At 35.9% G+C, this 19,784-nt stretch overlaps 2 protein-coding genes across 2 annotated transcripts; one reads left to right on the top strand and one right to left on the bottom strand.

The window, feature by feature from the left end:
- Positions 1-86: 86 nt before the first annotated feature.
- LOC117626309 (probable receptor-like serine/threonine-protein kinase At5g57670) lies at positions 87-4,167 on the top strand. The gene is made up of 10 exons (XM_034357977.1): positions 87-642; positions 755-837; positions 959-1,208; positions 1,346-2,023; positions 2,115-2,363; positions 2,456-2,619; positions 2,698-2,774; positions 2,846-2,993; positions 3,221-3,370; positions 3,481-4,167. The coding sequence occupies exons 1-10, from the start codon at positions 468-470 to the stop codon at positions 3,718-3,720; spliced, it is 2,214 nt and encodes a 737-aa protein (XP_034213868.1). The 5' UTR covers positions 87-467; the 3' UTR covers positions 3,721-4,167.
- Positions 4,168-8,500: 4,333 nt separating this feature from the next.
- On the bottom strand, positions 8,501-19,401 carry LOC117625879 (protein CHROMATIN REMODELING 24). The gene is made up of 22 exons (XM_034357469.1): positions 19,136-19,401; positions 18,878-19,027; positions 17,663-18,774; positions 17,436-17,566; positions 17,290-17,344; positions 16,764-16,889; positions 15,983-16,090; positions 15,807-15,862; positions 15,634-15,724; positions 15,000-15,137; positions 14,830-14,907; positions 14,029-14,256; positions 13,874-13,945; positions 12,553-12,633; positions 12,346-12,464; positions 11,291-11,402; positions 10,895-10,963; positions 10,702-10,796; positions 9,744-9,872; positions 9,263-9,328; positions 9,038-9,170; positions 8,501-8,886 (listed from the first exon to the last, which is right to left on the bottom strand). The coding sequence occupies exons 1-22, from the start codon at positions 19,242-19,244 to the stop codon at positions 8,728-8,730; spliced, it is 3,417 nt and encodes a 1,138-aa protein (XP_034213360.1). The 5' UTR covers positions 19,245-19,401; the 3' UTR covers positions 8,501-8,727.
- Positions 19,402-19,784: the final 383 nt, after the last annotated feature.

Below are 19,784 nucleotides of genomic sequence, written 5' to 3' on the forward strand. Positions count from 1 at the left end.
TTGTATTTCTTTTTGCTTTTTGTGTGTTTACCAAAACAGAATAAAACATCGCAAAAAAGAAAAAGATCTCTTGTTCTAATTTGTTGCATCTCGTGTGCTTATGAAAATAAGAATGTTAGTAAAGAAGGGTGCATTATTATTAGTATTAATTATTATTATAATTTGGAACAAAATGGCCGGACACTCATCTATCTGGAGCAGGCACAAGAGAGAGAGAGAGAGAGAGAGAGATTAGCAAGTGAACAAGGTAGAGGAGCCGAAGAAACAGCATAAGATTTTCCTCCGAGACCATTTCCATCTTCACCAACCAACCAACCAACCAGGATTTGATTTCCCAATTTCCCAATTTCCAATTTCCCGTTTCCAATTCTCAACAGAACAGACAGACAAACACACGCCAGTGCCATTGGAGTGACTGATTTCTCTGGGAAAGAAACAACGTAGGACTAAAGGCAGCCGCTGGTGAGATGAAGTTGTTGACCGGAGAAGGCGGCGGTGGTGGTGGGAAGACGGTGGTGGTCGGGGTGAAGTTAGATTCGCACAGCAAGGAGCTGCTGACGTGGGCACTCGTTAAAGTGGCGGAGCCTGGTGACAATGTCATCGCCATTCATGTCCTTGAGGACCACCTCCACACCCCCTCTGGTCTGCTCTCTCTCTCTTTCTCTCATTGTGGTTTGTTTGTGATTTTTTTTTTTTTTTTTTTTTGGGGGGTTTCTGTGTTCTGTTGAATGAATTTGGTTTCTGGGTTTTGTAGAGGGGACTTCGTCTTTGCTCTCGCTGGTAAAGACATTCGATTCTGTGCTCTCTGCTTATGAAGGTTTCTGCAACTTAAAGCAGGTTGAGTTCCTCATTTTTACTTTTTATTTTTTGTTAACTTCTTCTGAGAAAAAACCACCCGAAAGAATTTTTTTTTAATTTTAATTCCTTTGGAGGTTGAGAATATTTGAATTGTAAACAGGTTGATCTGAAGCTTAAGGTCTGTAGAGGCAATTCTGTCCGGAAGCTTCTAGTACAAGAAGCAAAATCATACAATGCGGCTGCTACAATTGTTGGAACTTCCAAAACTCACCATAGAATCGGGTCATCTGCCTCTGTTGCCAAGTACTGTGCGAGAAAGTTGTCCAGAAGTTTCTCGGTTTTTGCCGTTGATAATGGCAAGGTCGTATTCAAGAGGAACGGACCTGATAGCAATGCAGATAAAATTCAAGGTTTGGATAATTCTTCTTCTGGGTTTTGTTGATGTTAGTTCCAAGGATGATTCCTAGAGTGTGTTTTTGTTATAAATTTGTTTTTGGTGTTATCACTATGCTTAACTCTTTCACTTTTTTGCCTTGTTGATGAACAGATAATGATCAGAACCAGAGTTATGTAAATACTAGTTTGTCACTGATCAAGAATGCAAAAGTACCTAATGATGCTAAACTTAATCAATGTCGACATCTAACAAGAAAATCTTGTTCCAAGTGTGGCAAGAAAACGCTAAAGAGAAATTGTGAGAATTGTGCAGCGGATTCAGTTTTTCGGGAAACCTCTGGGACTCAATTAATTGATGAGTCGGAAGGGGAAGATGGTGAAGAAAATTCACTGGCCTTAGTACCAATCCAAAGACTCGACATTTCATCAAACTCTATCAAGATTCAAGATTCGCAGTGTTTCAAACCTGGTTGGTCACTTCTTCGTCACACATTTCTACCAAAGCGACAATGCATGGAGAAAACTGAGAAAAAGACATCTGTTTTTGGATGGGCCTTGAGACCATTGAGCTGGAATACTTCAGCTGTTGTCTATCCTGATCACAAACTGGTGAATCCTGTACAGGATCAAGATTGTTCTTCCATGCTGAATGGAATAAGTGGAGCAATTGTGCCGTTTGGGCCTAACGCAGTCTGCCCTTCTCTATCTCCTCACCATGGCATGGAGCCCCTTCCTGAAGAATTTTTGGATTTATGTAAGAAATATTCATCCAGTTGTAGACTGTTTTGCTATAAGGAACTTTTGTTGGCGACCTCCAACTTCAGGCCTGGTTTGTTTCTTTTCCCTAATTTTACAATCCTGGTTTTGAGTTGACTCAAAGTTGGATGTTATACTAACAATTCTTAAATTGCATTTTTCAGACAACATGGTTGGTAAAGGTGGCAGTAGTAGTGTTTATAGAGGGTGCCTTTCAGATGGCAAAGAGTTGGCAGTGAAACTCTTGAAGCCATCTGGAGATATCTTGAACGAGTTTGTTCATGAAATTGAGATACTCACAACTTTAAACCACAAGAACATAATCTCCTTATTTGGATTCTGCTTCGACGAAAACAACTTACTTTTGGTCTATAATTTTATATCAAGAGGAAGCCTAGAAGAGAACCTCTATGGTATCTGTGTCTTTGGACTCGAAAACTTCACTCTCTTTTTTCTCTCCCTATTTTCAGTTTTCTTAACTCATAAAGGATAATTTCTGATCAAGGTAATAAGAAGGATGGGAATGCATTTGGTTGGAAGCAGAGATATAATGTAGCCATAGGTGTAGCAGAGGCCCTCGATTATCTACACTATGGCTGTGAAGAACCTGTAATCCACAGGGATGTGAAGTCTTCCAACATCCTTCTTTCAGATGATTTTGAGCCACAGGTTCTGTGCTATAACTTCAATATTCTTTGTTAATTATTTGAAGCTTCATCTGTTCATCCCCTTATCATGGTTCTGCAGCTCTCAGATTTTGGACTTGCTAGTTGGGCATCGACGTCATCCGATATTAGTAGCACAGACGTTGCAGGAACATTTGGGTGTGTAGTGTCTTCTTTTAGTCTATATATTCCCCTTCACATATTCTTTCTAACACTCTTTACTGTGCCAGTTACTTGGCTCCAGAATACTTCATGCATGGCAAAGTGAGTGATAAAATTGATGTCTATGCATTTGGGGTTGTAGTCCTTGAGCTTCTTTCAGGGAGAAAACCAATCTACAGTAAAGATACAAAGGGCCAGGAAAGTCTGGTGATGTGGGTAAGTTCAAACATGGGGCATGGAATTATTTTCGTGTCTACTCTTTCTGAATATTGTGATTGTCGTGAATATGTAAGATTAAATGGAATGCAACTTACTTCTGAGAAAGGAAGCACATTTTCTATTTTTTCGTATCCAATAAATGTGCTATTACAAAGAAGTTGCAATAGTGATTCTGTGAAAGTGTACTTGATTGATTTATGTCAATGAATGGGGGTTGATTCCAGGCAAAGCCAATATTGAAGAGTGGGAACGTGGCCCAACTGTTAGATCCGAGCCTGGGTAGTGACTATGACCAGGATCAAATTGAGAGAATGGTTTTGGCTGCCAACCTTTGCATTAGACACACACCTAAGCTTCGGCCTCCAATCAACCTTGTAAGTTTAATTTTTGCTTTCACTTTCAGCTTTGAATTTTACTTAACTATTTGGTTTTTATATAACTTCAAATTTATTTATTTGGTGATGATTTCTTTTTTCAATCCCAGGTTTTGAAGCTTCTCCAAGGAGATGAGGAAGTTACAAGGTGTGCAAGGCAACAGGTCAGTGCATCAGAAGAACTTGAAGCATTGGACGGAGAAGCACTTCCTTCTGACATTCAATCCCATCTTAACCTTGCGCTGCTAGACTTGGAAGATGATTCCCTTTCTAGTAGCAGTGGTGAGCAAAGCATCTCATTAGAAGATTACTTGCAAGGGAGATGGAGCCGCTCGTCAAGCTTTAACTAGCCACCTTTTCAGTTTGAAACTCTTGAAAATACACATGGTGGTATATTAGTAGGGTTCCTTTGTACATTCCTTTGTCTTTGTTCAGCCAGAGTTGTTGGTTGAGTCACTTAAACAGGGTCCTGGAAGAGAGGCTATTCGCCAGAGGTTTGACCTCCTCCTTGATCTAATCGTTGTATCGTAGCTGAGCGTCTTAAGCTGGTTTGCCCTTGAATTCACTAGTCTCTCTGTTCTTGAGGCGAATGGATTAGAGAAAAAAGTGGCAGGACACTGAGAAATCCGTTCTGCTCTGGTCAGCATAATAATCGTTTCTTTCCATATGTTGTACATGAAGGGTATCTGATATTGGAAGATAGGTCACGGCATCCTTAACTTTCCAAAGTTTTCTTCTTTTTTCATCTCATGTTTTTAATTATATTTTGCTACTATTTTAAGTATTTCTATTGAAGAGACTGTTCAGACAGCTGATAAAAAGGAAAAAATAAAAAATTGTCCAGACTTTTTTTTTTTTTTTGCTGTATCGGCGGTGATATTGAATTACAAGCAACAGATAGGCAAAATCACCTTTGTTGTGGTGCCAAGTTAGATTACTAGCTAGATGACCTGAATGACTTGTTTGTGGCAGAAACTCTAATTTGGCACTCTGGAAATCATGTCAAGCAAGATCTACCCTAAATCCTTCATACTCCCATGAATACCCTATTAAAAAACCCATGCTAGAGAACACTCAACCTTTCTCTAAAATCACATTAAAACCCCTACCTTTCAAGCTTCTTCTTTCAGTAAGTGTTAAGTGTTGTTGAGGATGCATGGTTACTATGGTACACAGTTTTTCAATGCTAGGGGCTTTCCCTATGCCAAATCACATAGTAAGTGAGGAGTCAGTCCAGGGATTCAGATAAGGAGCCACCAAAGTGACAAGGTAAGAGCATATATATAGAGGCCTAAGAGCATCTGCGAGGATCAATGCAATTTTATTGCATGAAGTTGAACTGAAACAGTAAAATTTCACTTGCAATGGTGTGATTTAGTTCATTGCAATAGAGAGTGTCATGTGATGAACCCTCTATTGTAATTGCAATAGGCTAACTATGGAACTCATATGTCAATAAAAAATGAAAAAAATACAGTAATTAATGCATTATTTTGTTAAGAGTATCGGCAATGGTTGTTCAATAGTTCAATGAAATAATTAAATGCAATAGAAAAAATACATCAATTAATTTTTTTTTCAAATATATTTAAAATTTGTCTCTTTTTAAAGATCTCTTTCAGAATATTGCACTCAAACAAAACCCGCGATCTTCTTCTTCTTCTTCTTTTCACGCTTGACTCTAATCTCTAATCTCTCTCTATAATGAAGTAAATTATCTCTCTCTAACAGGGGTATTTATAATAAACTAAAACCTAGAGACAATAGGATAAAAGCCCTAGCTAAAACAAAAATCCTAATCCAAATTAATTAGGAAACTTAGGATTTAATGTTTGATATAGGACTTGAATCCAATTTTTAAGTCCAAAGTTCAAAAAACTTGTTTGGTAGGCTCATTTTTGAAAACCTAAACTAAAAAAAAAAAAAAAATCGAAAACACCCACCATCCTTGAAATAGCTCCAAACTTAGACTAGCATGATTTCTGGTCATCACGTATGAGTAAATTAGTCAGCCCTTGATGTCCTGTTACACTGCAGGCTATCTTTTTCGGAGAATGGCGCAACGTGAGTGTGTGTTTGCGTATATTTATTTATTTTGTTTTAGTTTGCTGCATCATCTATTTAAGTGTAACTGTGTAACTTGCAAACCAAAATTTATAGGTTTTGTTTGGTGAGCTGGCTTCGACTGGTTTGGATAGACTTTTAAACATTGAATTGGGCTGGTTTGGACCGACTAGGCTTTGAGTCCAGTCCTATTCATTTTTGCACCAAACAACATACTTGAGTTAAATTATTTTTTTAATAAATCAATATTTTATTTTATTATTTTGATTAACAATAATCAGACGCAAAATTCGAACTTTTTGCCTTAGTGTTTCTTTTATTTTTTCTTCAGTATCTTTCTTCCTCTCTCTGATCAAAGAAAATACTAACTAAAAACAACATTAAAAATAAATAAATAAATAAATAAAAGGAATGATGCAAAATTTGGATGGGAAACCAGATTTGAAAGATCTTCAAGACGTTGAACAAACCAAACTATACTAAATTAGATGTATGAGAGACACAAAGATTATATCTCTCATAAGATAACGAGTGGATTTTTCCTTGAAATGTTTGAGTCCTTTTCTATAAATCCCTTAACCCGGAGAGATGGTACGACACTGCCCGAACAATTTGTTAACCATTCATATTAGGAAACTAACCAAACCTTTCCAACCATAATTGAGTATGGGCCAATAACCGAGGCATCAATGGGCCAATTGGGCCGACCTGCCCTGAATATGGGGTTGAGCCCAACCCCTCTTGGGTTGGCTTATGAGTTTGAAGTGTTTGGAAAAGAAAGTTGCAATAAATTGATCATAATTTTGGGTACACATTAGACTATAGTGCTTGGCTAACCAAAATCCATACATTCAAAAGATGAGTTCATGAAGGGTAAGTTTCAAAAACTGAATGATTACCCACAACAGAGAGTTTCAACATAACTGAATAGTATTCATATTGAATTAATAAAACATACATCTCATTAACCAGCTTAGTCACACAATCACAACTAGCCACTTCACTTCACCTGAGAGATATTCGCATTCGGTCGCGTGACGAGAGAGATATTCACATTAGATAACGTATGGGTGATTTCTTTCATTCCTCTGGCCTCCTCCAATTTGGCGTAGTATTGAGTTTGAACATGTGATATTTGAGTCTTTTTCTGTAAAACCTTTAATCCCCAGAGATGCTTCGCCACTGCTCGAGCAGTGAGGCCCCGGCGGTGCTTCTCGTCCATCAGCTTCAGAATGCCCCTTGGGGTTACCTTTACCTGGCCCAACTCCAACTGGATCACTGCCTCCACAAACTTCTTATGATGCTCCAGTTTCCATGAAAACGACATGTCGTCCTCCTTCTCCTCCTCCTCCTTCTTCTTATTAATGTTAAGTCGTTCAAAGTCTCTCATCAAAGCACTGTGAGCGCTAGTTTTCTGAAAACCGCGAGCAGAGATTTTCTGGAAACGCTGAAAGTTGGAGATGTGGGTCAAGAGAGTTGACCGCGGAAAAAGCCTCAAGGCCTCGTTGTTCATGAGCTCCACAATCAGGATCGTCCGCCTGGCTGTACGGATTCTAAGATCATCCAATTCTAATCGGATCATGGTGTCCACGAATTGCTTGTGGTGCTCCAGCGTCCACTCGATTGTTTCCACACTTCTTCGCTGTGGCCTCCTCTGGTAATTTCTTTGCTCACCCTCATCGTGATTTCCTCTGTTCACTTCCATATTGATAATTTTGATCTCTCAATTAGAAAAGTATGAGTTATAGGCTAGGAAGTTCGTGTATATATAGTGATTACAGAGCGTACCTTTCCTTGTCTCGCAAGTCAAAAGCAACATCTCCTACTTGTATCAGGAAACTAACCAAACTCTTTATCCAATTAAAAAAGGAAACAAACCTTTCCGTAATTGAGTATGGGCCTAAAAATGAAGTTGAGCCCAGCCCTTCTATTAGTAGAGGCAATGCCAATTTGAAAGACAAACAAAATTATATAGTTGTTCGTTACTGCAAATTCCACGTATGCTATGTAATAATAATTCATTAAAATTTTAAAATTTTTTTTTTTAAAAAAAATACAAATGATAATTCAAACAACAAGGGATTAGGGGATTTCTCACATAGACACATCACTACGGTACAATACGGGTTTGAATGTGAGAAGATTTGTTTGCAAGTAAATGCCCTTTTTCCATTATACTATTAATTTGAACAAAAAAATTATAAAAAAAACACAGCCTATAGCTGAGCGGCTGTACTCGTTTAATATATTGTATTTAAACAGCATAGCCGCGCGGCTATACTATTAATTTCAAAAATAATTTTAAAAAACTGAGTATAGCCGCTCGGCTATACATTTTTAATATATTATATTTCAACAGTATCACCTAGAGGCTATACTATTTTTTTTATTTTTTTTTTTTTTTAAAAGACTCAGTATATACTATTTATTAAAAAATTATAATTTTGACAAATTACAACTGAAAATTTCCGCCATTAATAATAATAAAATTTATAGTTTACAATGGAGTGTGTGTTTATAGTTTGCAAGTGTAACTTGCGAATTATGAAACCCAACATTGCCAAGTGCAATCCTAAAGCGTCCGCCTCGTATATTCCCCTCCCACATCTGTTTCCAAGCCTTAATTTTAGTGGAAAATATACTTTCGGCAAGTAGCTTAAATGTGATAAAATGTTCAAAAACTTCATATGCATAGGAATATAATAACAGATAATACATAAAATATGTAAATAGTCCTTAATAATGTAGGTGTCTATCATACAAAGTTTACCAAAGCAAAGTATGGGGTCAACATCTAGAACAAGAAACCAAGAACACTTTCTTTTTAGAAGCCTTGGCAAAAGAAAGATCCAAGCACTCCTTCAGGCATCTTGCAATGTTACACATGAAAATGACTCGTAGCAATGTCATTATTGTCTTCCTAAGATAATAACAAAAGTGTCAACAAGGTCCAAAACCCCATGAAACATTGAGAATGTGTGAAAAGTTTCCATCCTATTGTAATTTAGAATATCGCTTGTATTATAAATATAAAAAAATAACAATACCAAAAGTAGATACTGATCATGTGAATTGTTTGAATTAACCGATAAACAAGGCGACCACAAAACAAATCAGATTGCCTTCAAATTTACTAACCAAAACTACGAGACAGAAAACATGTATGGACATAGGACAGTCGTACAAATTACAGCATCATATTTTTAATTGACAGATTTAACCAAGAACATAATAGTGATAATAATAACGTAGTCCTTTTCTGTTTCCATGTTTCATTGCTCAGCGACATTATCTTATATCAACACCCTTTCAAACTCCCCAGTTATACCATCTAAGTTAATAACATTTCTCTCATTTCCTTCCACTGTACCAAGTCTATAAAGCTCAGAATTCAACTCAGCAATTTGCTTTTGTATCTTCTCTCCCTTATCTGGTAATCTTGAAACCATAGCCTGCAGACATTGTTTAAAAATATAATCACCAAGGGCAAATCAATTAATAGGATTAAAACTAAAATGAGCACGACTGTTTGTTCCAAAGAAGGATATCTTCACTGAAAACCAGGCGTTAAATGCTAACAAAGTAGATAATGAGTCAGAATACCTTATTTGCAAGAGTTTGTGACAGCCTATTGATTCTCTGTTTAATCTCCGATTCTGTCAGTTTACCCGCATCATTTGGTGAAGAAGGCTTCTTGTTTAATATTACATCCTTTGGCTTAAAAGCATATTCAGCCCTGTCAACAATGAAAACCAAAAATATCATCACATGCAATAATCTCTTTCCTGTTCACAAATGGGATAAACGCCATGATTCATAGAGCTCTACCCGTTCACATTGCATTCGAGTAAAGAACTTGAAGATGACCTTCCTGCAGTTGAAGCTCCCCTGATCCTGTGCCCAGTATAGCAAAGTAAACAGATAAGATTTCAGAAGTAACTCGTCATAAATGCCCAATACATATTCAGTATTACCAATATCACAGTTTTTACTGGGAAGCTTTCAAACAATATTTCTGGGTCAAACTGAGTCTCACACTAATCTGCTTTTAGATTACAACTAGCTAGTACAAAGATGTAAATGGAAACAACAATAATCCGATAAAGCTCAGAATGATTTAAAAAAATAGAAACTCACTTCCGGACTAATATAAAGTTTTTCGTAGTTTATGTGCTGACATGCATACTTAGCGCTCAACTGTAGGGAAATTTACCTTTTCGCAAACAAACAAAAGATTCCAAAGAAAAGAAGACAAAAAAGTATAACAATAAATCTGTTCTGGCGAAAGTTAAAGAAATAATGGGTCTACCTTTCAGCTTCCTGCTCTTCCTCTACAACTGGTACAGGTGCTGTCTTGGAGAAGAGTAAACTGTGATGACTGACTCCTGCTATGCCTTGTGTTTCCAAGAATTCAATATGGGACTTAAAGGATTCGTCCCTACAGTAAACAGTAGAATTGCAAGAAAATCTTGAAAGGAGTGTATACTCTGAAAGTCAATTCAAATATGAATCCATGAAGCACGCCCAAAAAAGAGATGGAATTAAACTACATTTGGGGCTAAAACAATAAACATCTTTTGCACCAAAAAATCAAGCACATACAAGTAATATTCTAGATTCTAATTCTATAAACTGCACAAAGCTCCCTACAAGGATTTGAGGATTACTCTTTAATCTAGGAACACAAACACTACTTATGTTGCTTCAAGTCAAAAAAAGACTATTATAAGTATTTTAACTTGTAAAAAAATTCCTAACAATTTTATCAATTTCATATGTTATTCAAGGACAGGAGTGATCATATTATGCAACATAATTCATCAAATTAAAGAATATACAAACAAACCTCAGTCACTAAAATATGACAACCAGTCTTATGTCATATTCTTACGCATTATTAGTACCCTATTCTATGTTTACCAGTTAAAGAACAAACTAAAAGAAACATCTAATATAGCATCATCTGGGAGAAAAAAAGAATATCATAACTTGTGAACACATATATGAATGAGAGAGAGAGAGAGAGAGAGAGAGAGAGAGAGAGAGAGAACCATGAGATGGAAAAAAAAAATTCTATAATTTCAAATACACGTGTCAAATTTAAGAACAAAAAGAGCAAATTGCAGAATCTAATCTCAATTTCAAATATATGCACATCCAAACACAGATTTATTTGTCAACCAAAAAAAAAAAAGATTCATGTGCATTTATTATCATAAAAATAACATAGTTAAAAGTCACAAATATTAGGCCCGACGATTGCATACATTGTGTGCTGGCGATCATGCTCCTCATACAGCTGCTGCTGAGTAAGGGAGATATCAAAACCTTCTTTTGGGAGACTAAAAAGTTCACATAGATCCTGAAATATTAAGTATAGAATGAGTGTTCCTGTTCCTCTAATGTTAAGGATATAAAAATGCTCACTATAGCAGCAATTACAACTTTGTAAGCATTCACCTGTTGACTAAAGTACCGCATCTGTTCTTTATGCTCGGTTGCAGTTTTAAACAATCCCCCCTTGTATATCTAAACAATATATTTTTGAAGAGTTAATACGATGATGTGCTACATGATGTTTCAAAGTATGAAGCATAACTGAACCACACATAAAATAAATAGATATTCAAACAGGAAGAAATGCTATCGCAGCATAGCATAGGAGGAATGGCAAGGTATTTATAACATGAAAAGACAATAACCATTTAAGCAGATATACTTAAAGCCCTATAGATATGTGATGTAGCGTTCACTACTTGAAGCAATCTACATAAACCACAGCACAGGACCCCGAAACACATATCTAAGCATTCTAAAATCATTCATAATACAACATCTAAATAGAGGGAAAATAACCTGTTTTCTGTATATCTTCTCTTCAACAGTCCCACAAGTCATTAATCTATATACAATGACATCCTTATTTTGACCAATTCGATATGCACGATCCACACTTTGGTTATCCGTACTGAAATATACGAACCACAAATTGCACAATTAATATCCTTGTTAACCTCAACAAAGAAAGAATATACTGAATTTTAAAGGACATATTGCTTACACATGAATCTAAACTTAATTCAAACTTTTAATCTTCCATAGAACATACAGAAAGAGAAGAGAAGCATTATTTTCCAAAAGGCAACATTGAAAGTATCAAAAGCATTATCTTTGATAACATGTTGTCTTCATTCATAAGCTGTAACATGAGTATTAAGCAACAAATATAGCTTACCCAGTTTCTTGTAATTGTTAATAAAATTTCCAATCTTCCATTGGATATATAGGAAGAGAACAGAGACAGTTTGATCAGCAAAACCGCCATAAATACATCAAAGAATTTTCTTTTTCAATATTTAATCATAATTTACAAAAAAGGAAATATGGTGGAAGTAGTTTCATTTCTTAATCATCATCATGTGATAAACCCTCATCTTATACTCTGTTTTGTTCTTGTAACTTTCATATGTTCTATTAAGATAGTATGATTCTCATTAATAAACAATAAAAAAAAAAAAAAACTAAAAACATGTGATAACCAATAAAAGTGATAAATGTGAGAAGAATACTGATATTATCTCTAGAACTACATTAGGAGAACATCTGATATCCCCCGTGGTCGTGTATCAAAAACTTGTTCTCAAATTCAATTTAAGCGGGCTTTAGGATTACAGGGAGAACCAAACCCTCCATACAAAAGGGAAAAGAATACTGATCATCTGTCCAAAGCCAGAAAGAATATCAAAACCACACATGGACAAGAAAAACAAATCACAACCACCTCAAAGTAGCCAACAGATACAAGACAACAGCAGACATGGGTAAATACTTTTGTTTCAGAAAATGAAGAGACTTATCAAACCAAATAGAAAATAAGTTAAAATTTATAATTAAAAATCATAAGCGAACACCTTGGGTTCCAAGCAGGATCAACCACAATCACACGATCTGCTTTTGTAAGCGTAAGGCCCAAACCACCGACTTGTGATGTTAGGAGAAATATGGGAGCCCCGTTACCCTCTTGGAAATCCTACACACAAGATTAATATAATTTAATGACCATTCTAACTAACTATTGTTAAAAAAAAATTCTGATTTAAATGATTTAGAACGCTTACATCGACAACCCTCATTCTGTCAATGGCTTTTGTGGTACCGTCGATGCGTAAGAACTTGTAACCACTGGACACTAGTGATTCCTGTAAAGAAAAGGTCATCCATAAATACTACCAGTTCACCTATTTGGAGCATACAAATTGTTAAATAAGCAAACTACACTATTTATCTCTTAAAATCCATTTGAATTCGGGAAAGCATTCCTTCAATTTAATGTTGTCAGTTGTTGGTTGAACACTATCTAATCTTAATTGGATGACTATGACACATTAATAGCACAAGCACGATTGCAATGCAGTCTTGACAAATGTTTGGCAAATGACAACATGCCCTGTCCAGTGGCATAAAAAATGGAGAGGTTGTGCTGTTCCAACCGACATGACAATCAATCTGGGCCCGAAGACATCGATTCTACACTCAGAAATTTCCTTATATACCCCTCCTCAAAGGGCCTTTCCAAAACTTTTACTTGATGAATTGGTCTCTAATCCAAGTCTGGTAATGTAGCCCTTGCAGTACTCTTGCAGGAATATTTCTTTTTCGAAAAAGATCACCTCTCAACTCAATTAATCTCACATCCTCGAGCTCCAACTTATTGATCACATTCTTTCATCCTTGTAAGCAGATTAGGAATTGTCTTTCATTCCAAGGCATAACTTGTATCCATGCGCTTCGTATTCACCTGAACTGACCAACCTTCGAACTGATATCCCTTTGTTTCACTCAAGAAACTCTTGCTGTTTGACTCCAAGGAGTTTCTTCTCTGAAAGCCAACCCCAAAAACCTCAGGCTTATCTTTTTTCTTTTTTTTTTCACTAGTTCAGGAATCATCTGAACCCCCCTCCCCTCCCTCTTCCCGCCTGTCCGAAGCCTTGCCTTTGTGATTACTTCACCTTTTCTAAGGTCCCAAAAACCTACAGATTCCAAACCTTGAATGTCTTCTTATACAATTTCAACCTCTTCATGAACTTGTATCCTTCACAACCACTTAACTCATTTAATCGAACAAGCTGTGCATGAAGCACGTGCTTGTGAAAATTTAGTCAAAACGTCATGATAGTTGGCTGAATATGTGTTGAAATAGCAATTATTTTTCTATCACAATCAGCAAGAAATTTTTTATGATGACAGGTTAAATTCTTCTAACACTTCTAAGCACCTAGTTGGCATGCATAGTCATCCAGATTGCACAAACTCCAAGCAATCAAGATTATGATTCTCACTAAGGAAAGCATTAAGAAGTGCCCAGAAATGACCATGTAATGACATGTCTCAAGAATTCATATTATTAGCATATTTCAGACATAACTGTGAATAACTAACCTGAATTAGATTAAGCATCTTTCGAGTTTGAGAAAAGATAAGAACATTATGTCCCTCTGGAATTAAGTTTTCCTGTAAAAGGGCATTGAAGACATTTTAATATTATGCATAAAAACACTGAAAGCGTCAAATCTATTAGGACATTGCAGCCTTACCAGTAAAGACAATATAAAAGATATTTTGCATGAGATGTTGGCATGCTTCTCATCAAAATCCTGTCTCTCATCCAAGTCCTCTTTCTCAGCAACATCTGCTATGTACATTGCTAGTTTTTCTGCCATGCAAGTATCTTCTGGCTTCATCATCGAATCCATCTCTTCTAGTACATCTTCAGCAGCTCGCTTTGTCAATAAAAGTGGATGATCACATATTTTCTTCAGGATCTGGTTCATATCAAAAAGTCCTTCCCCATCATCATTTTCAAAGAAGAATTAACAAATTGCACTAATATTTCTCTCTTCTATTACTAGGATAAATATCAAAATACATTTAAAACAGAGTGAAAGGCGATGTTTGTTCTTCCAATAATGGACAGGTTTTAACAAGATCTAAAACGAATCAAAATTTGAATTTGTTATAAACAAATAAAGAGATGATTAATTTTCCAACATCAACAAGTTCAAGGGCCAGTTAAATAGCTAATTGTAGCTTATTTTCCAAAAAGTTTACTCTAATTAGTTTATATGTTTTTGGACAAGAAACTCAATCTATTTTCCTTCCAACATACCCCATGCAGAGTATATGAAGCACATAATAACCGTGAAAAGACCAATAAGACAGAGCGATGGTCATCTTTTCAGTAAATTATAGGAAAGCAATGGGGAATAAATTAAAGCAAGATTCCATTGTTTTCATTTGAACTATACAGAAGAAATTCAAAAAATAAATTAATGCCAGAACCAGCGCCTTTAGAAATAAGCAGAAAAAAGAACTAAGAACTACATAACAAACTGTACCGTAAGTGCAGCCAATGGGGAGCCATCAAAAGCAGAAAGAACCAGCTCACTCTTTAGAAAAGCTTCATAAAGTTTCCGCTATACCAAATAAACGATCAACTTGAGAAACATACTGAAAATATGTGAAACCACTTAGAGAAAAAATGTCATTGGAGTATAGCAGATCGAACCTGACAGCCAGTCAATCTTAACCAAACAATGATCTCATTCTTTTTAGAAAGTTTGGCATTTGTTTGACCATTGTCTTCATTAAATACCTCATTCTTTAAGCGGCGCAGAAAAAATGGTTGAATACGTTCTCTTAGTTCCTGTTTTAAAATGTAATTGTCTATCATTAATATCATCAGAGGCCTGAAAGAAACGTAGTTCGCAGCTATAAATAACAAAGAAAGGAGTCAACAGAAAAAGTCAAAATTTTAGGGGGAAAAATCACGAGTACAACTGCATTCCACAGGTCATTGTAAATAACTATTTTTGGAGAATTTAAAACTTGAGCTAGTCCATTACCACTTTAAATGAATGTCATAAAACAACCAGAAACGTTCATGAGTGTGAAACTGATGCCACAACAAAGTAGTATTGTACACTGATTCCTATTGACTTAGCAAATAAAAATCATCTAGTTAAGGAATTTGAGCAACTGTCACCACATCTGCAAGCTGCTTTGTTCGCTAGATACAGGAGATATACAACATAAACAGACAACTGCAATACTGTGGTCCATATCCATGCAACATTGACACCGAAACAAAGATTACACCAAATCAAATAACACAGAATATTAGAAGATAATAGTATCATTACCTTTGCAACCGTGGAACCAATACGCTTTTCCCTATCTGAAGCATTTTTCTCATTTCCACGAAGAATGAGAGACTCAAATTTTTCCTTAAACCTGAAAAAATTCCGCAGTTTCATACAGAATACAGAAGCAGAAACATAACTGAAGGTAACCAGAGCATGAAAAATATTATTACCATTGCTTATCACCCAGTAGCTCAGGGCAACAGAAGTTGAATAAGGCCCACAGCTCCTATTTTGAAAGTCAAAAGTACAGAAAATATACAAAATTATGTCGATGTTTTGTTTGAAACATACAACGCAATGTAATAAAAATTGCAAATATGAATCTTCAAGAAACCACAAACAGTACCTTCAGATTGTTTTGCAATGGCGTGCCACTTACAATAATCCTATGGGCACAAGGAATCTCAAGCAAACTTTTGGCTCTTTGTGTACTTGGATTCTTTATGAGATGCCCCTGGAGATGCAAATAGGTCCATCAAACTAAAAGTAATTTATAGCATGGGCATATTGACATGATGTTCTTATATTCAAGTAAGAAAGTCCTATCTCAACTACAATAGGTTGTTTCATGCACCTTTCATAAAAAGAAATCCAGTATTGCTTACTTGAACAGGCAACCAAGTGAGTTTCAAGTGTAAGTTGGTATGATGTATGGGTGTGAATATGGGGGTATAAATGTTCATTTGAACACTAGGGTGTAGAAAATTTCACATGTACTAACTAAATAACAAAACTTCATTTTGTTAATAATTTCAAAGACATTTATAAGTCTGAAAGAACAATTTCTTGAAAATATCAGTAGAAATTTTAAATAAATAAATAAATAACAAAAATTGCTTGAAAAAATGACACTTGAAATTTTAGAAAATACTAAATCAATTAGTAATGCACCAATTAAACATGTCAGTTTCATCATAGTATATCCATGATAAACATATGGCATGTATAATTAAACAAGTCGCTTCTTGGACAGGCCCATGCACTGCGGTGTATGAGAGGCCGGTTGAGTAATTGAATTGACAAATAACCTTTCTTATGCATGACCATAACTAACAGAAGCTACATCGTTTCCTTACGCAAACCAATAGACATCAATTACTCAAATTGAATAGCATATTCATTTTCACCTCATCAAGTATCATGTAATCCCATATGATATCTTCACTTTCATCATCATGGACATAGCGGCTCCCTCTTAAAGATTTTGAATTAACCCGCACAATATCATAAGTTGTGAGAAGAACACCTTTGTCCTACAAGAAAAGCAATGGAATGTGGGAGCAAAATGATATGGAATCTTAGTAAACTTCTTAATATGAAAGAACAAAAGTGCAGCCACGGTCATACTAAAAGTTTACTCAAAATAAAATCACATATATTATGTGGATGGCAGTAGTTAAATTTGAAACAAATAAATGATTTAACAAGCAGACTTTAATAATGAAATGGGCTTCCCTCAATTCCAATTTACACCTTGAATTCAAAAAGTAAATGCTAAATGCATGGTCAACAATATTGTTCGCTGAAATATTAATTGCATCTTAGATGTAGGGGGACGAATATTAAGTACTTGTAATTTGATGTGAAGGGTGACTGTGATTCAATGGACAAAAGGACACATCAATTGCCTGCAGTATATTATAGAGGAATTACCTGTAGTACGTATTGAAGCTCATATTGCCGAGCTTTGGCACAAGTCCCATAGTATCTACATGGAAGCACAAATATGCGATTATTATTTGGTTTTCCTACACAGATTATCGTTTAATCATATGAAAGACAAGAGCAAGCAGCCTCACTCTCTTATCTTATCAGAGAGACCCACGAATGATAATTCTTTAATCCAATGGGAAAGCAGCGTTTTAGGGGCCACAATCATTACTCTTTTAATCAAACATGAATGAAATAACCCTGCTAAAAAGCTACAAATCTGCAATAAGATATAAAACAGAATCCATAAATTACACAAAAGAAAAAAAAAAGGTTCCAAAACAAAATATTTGTTAATTATACTCTATCTTTTTACCTGCATTGTTTTACCCAAGCCCATGTCATCACCTAAGATTCCACCCTTACCCTGACAATGCAGAGACCATAGCCACTTTAGGCCATCACGCTGATGTGGAAACAAAATTGTTGCAATCTTGCCTGGCAACTTGTAAGTAGATTTGAGGCCACTTAAAGTAATAGAACTATCATCCTCCAAACCAGAATCATCCGTAGAATCATCAACCACAATAACCTCATCAGAATCATAGCGCTCTTTAGAATTACCACTATGCCTCCCCAGTTCTTTAACTATCTTCTTGTCATGCAAAACTACACAACCATCCTCATCATCAACCTCTCCTTTCCCACCTTTAGAAACCAAGGAACGGCACTCAGTTTTTGGTTTCTTATCCACCAATGAAGCTTCTCTTTTCTTTTGCCTTTCATCATGTTTTGTAGGCAGCCTGTCCCCATAATTATCACCACGGGGTTCACTCTGCAAATAAGCCTTTGCCTCCTCTCCTTCAGTTTCAGACACAAAAGAATCCCCAACAAGCACTAATTTCGCACCCATACTTCTGGATTCATTTCCACCAACCCCTTTACCAGTAATCTTCATACCATGGGTCTGCTTACCAAATTTGTCACCTTCAGACTCATATTGAATATGTCCCTTATCTTCATAATCATCTAGCACACTCTCAACACCATTTCTAGCCTTCTTAGTAGCATCTAAAGAAGAATCAGACATGTCAGAAGCAAGTGAAAATGAAGAGCCCGCACTCTCATACTCAGGCAAATCAACTTTCTTTGCATCGTCTACTTCTTTACAAATAACCGAAGGGAAAGAACCTTCAACCATGTCAGCTTTTCTGGCACCCCTCCTCTCGATTGACAGAAACTCAAGCCTCGAGCTCAAGTCATCAAGAATATCCCTAATCTCATTCCCACCAGTGTTGGCAGTAGTCTTACTCGCATTCCTCTGAGGCAGTGTCGGTGACTCAAAATCAGTAATATCAGAAAAATTGGGCTCATCAAGCACCGCTGCTTTCTCAGCTAGAGCATTTTCTTGCCGCGATGAGATTTTACAAAGACGCCGTCTACCTTCAACCTTAACCTTTGTGGGTTTTTCTGGTTCTACAATTGTTTCTAAAAACAAATAATAAAAACAACTTGTAAGAAATAGTTTCGCATTTTGCAGTCACATAGGCATATATTCAAACAGATTGTGGGCAAAGCGAAAAATGAGTACCAGGAGAAGAATCAAAACCAGTGAGTGAGAAATGGGGAATGTTATGATCACTGCGGTTTTTGTCGTTGTTGCTTTGGTCTTTGGATGAAGCTCGGCCTTTGATCTTCACCATAGATGGCTTTAAGTCCTCCATTTCCTCTTTATCGTCCTCTATTGATTCAATATTTGAAAACCCACAAAAATATAATTTAACGTAAAATAATTATATTTGTAAATAATAAAAAATTTGCAGACAGAGTAAAGAGTTGGGGTTCATACCAGCGAGTCTGGAAAAGGGTTTAGCAGAAGGAGAACCGAGGTCTTGGAGGAGGCGATAGTGGCTGTCGTTTAGGCTCTGTGGTTTCTTGCTGCTTTTCCTCTCCGCCATTTCAAAATAATACGAACGAAATTATAAAATTAAAAAAAACCTTGAGATTGTGGCTTTATATATATAGGCAGAGAAAATAGAGAACATCAATGGAAAAGGAAAACATAATATTTTTTATTTTTTATTTTTCATCTAATGCTGCGGTCTTTTCTATGTCAGGAGCTTTTCGTTTCCCGCTTTGCCTGGAACTTTTTAAATTTTGTCGGGTTTTAAAGATTTTCAAAGAATTAAAAAGTGTGGAGGTAACCATTTCAAATTTTTAAAGAATTTTAAAAATATTTTCCAACAAAAAATAACAGACTTTAAAAAAAAATTGTGGTATTTAATTGTAACTTTGGAAAGGAATATTCATTTCATGCTTGTGTAAATAGGACATGTTTGGTTTATGGGAAAGGAGGTTTGAGGATAGAAAATCAAATATTTTTTCATGTTTAGTAAGTCAAGACATGGAAAATGGTTGTCTAGCACATGTGAAAGTAAAGGGAAAAGTGAAGCTCTCCTCTTCATTGGGTTTTGTTTTCCCCCTCATGGGAAAATTTG

Source organism: Prunus dulcis, chromosome 4 (genome assembly GCF_902201215.1).
Source record: "Prunus dulcis chromosome 4, ALMONDv2, whole genome shotgun sequence".
Lineage (NCBI taxonomy): Eukaryota > Viridiplantae > Streptophyta > Magnoliopsida > Rosales > Rosaceae > Prunus > Prunus dulcis.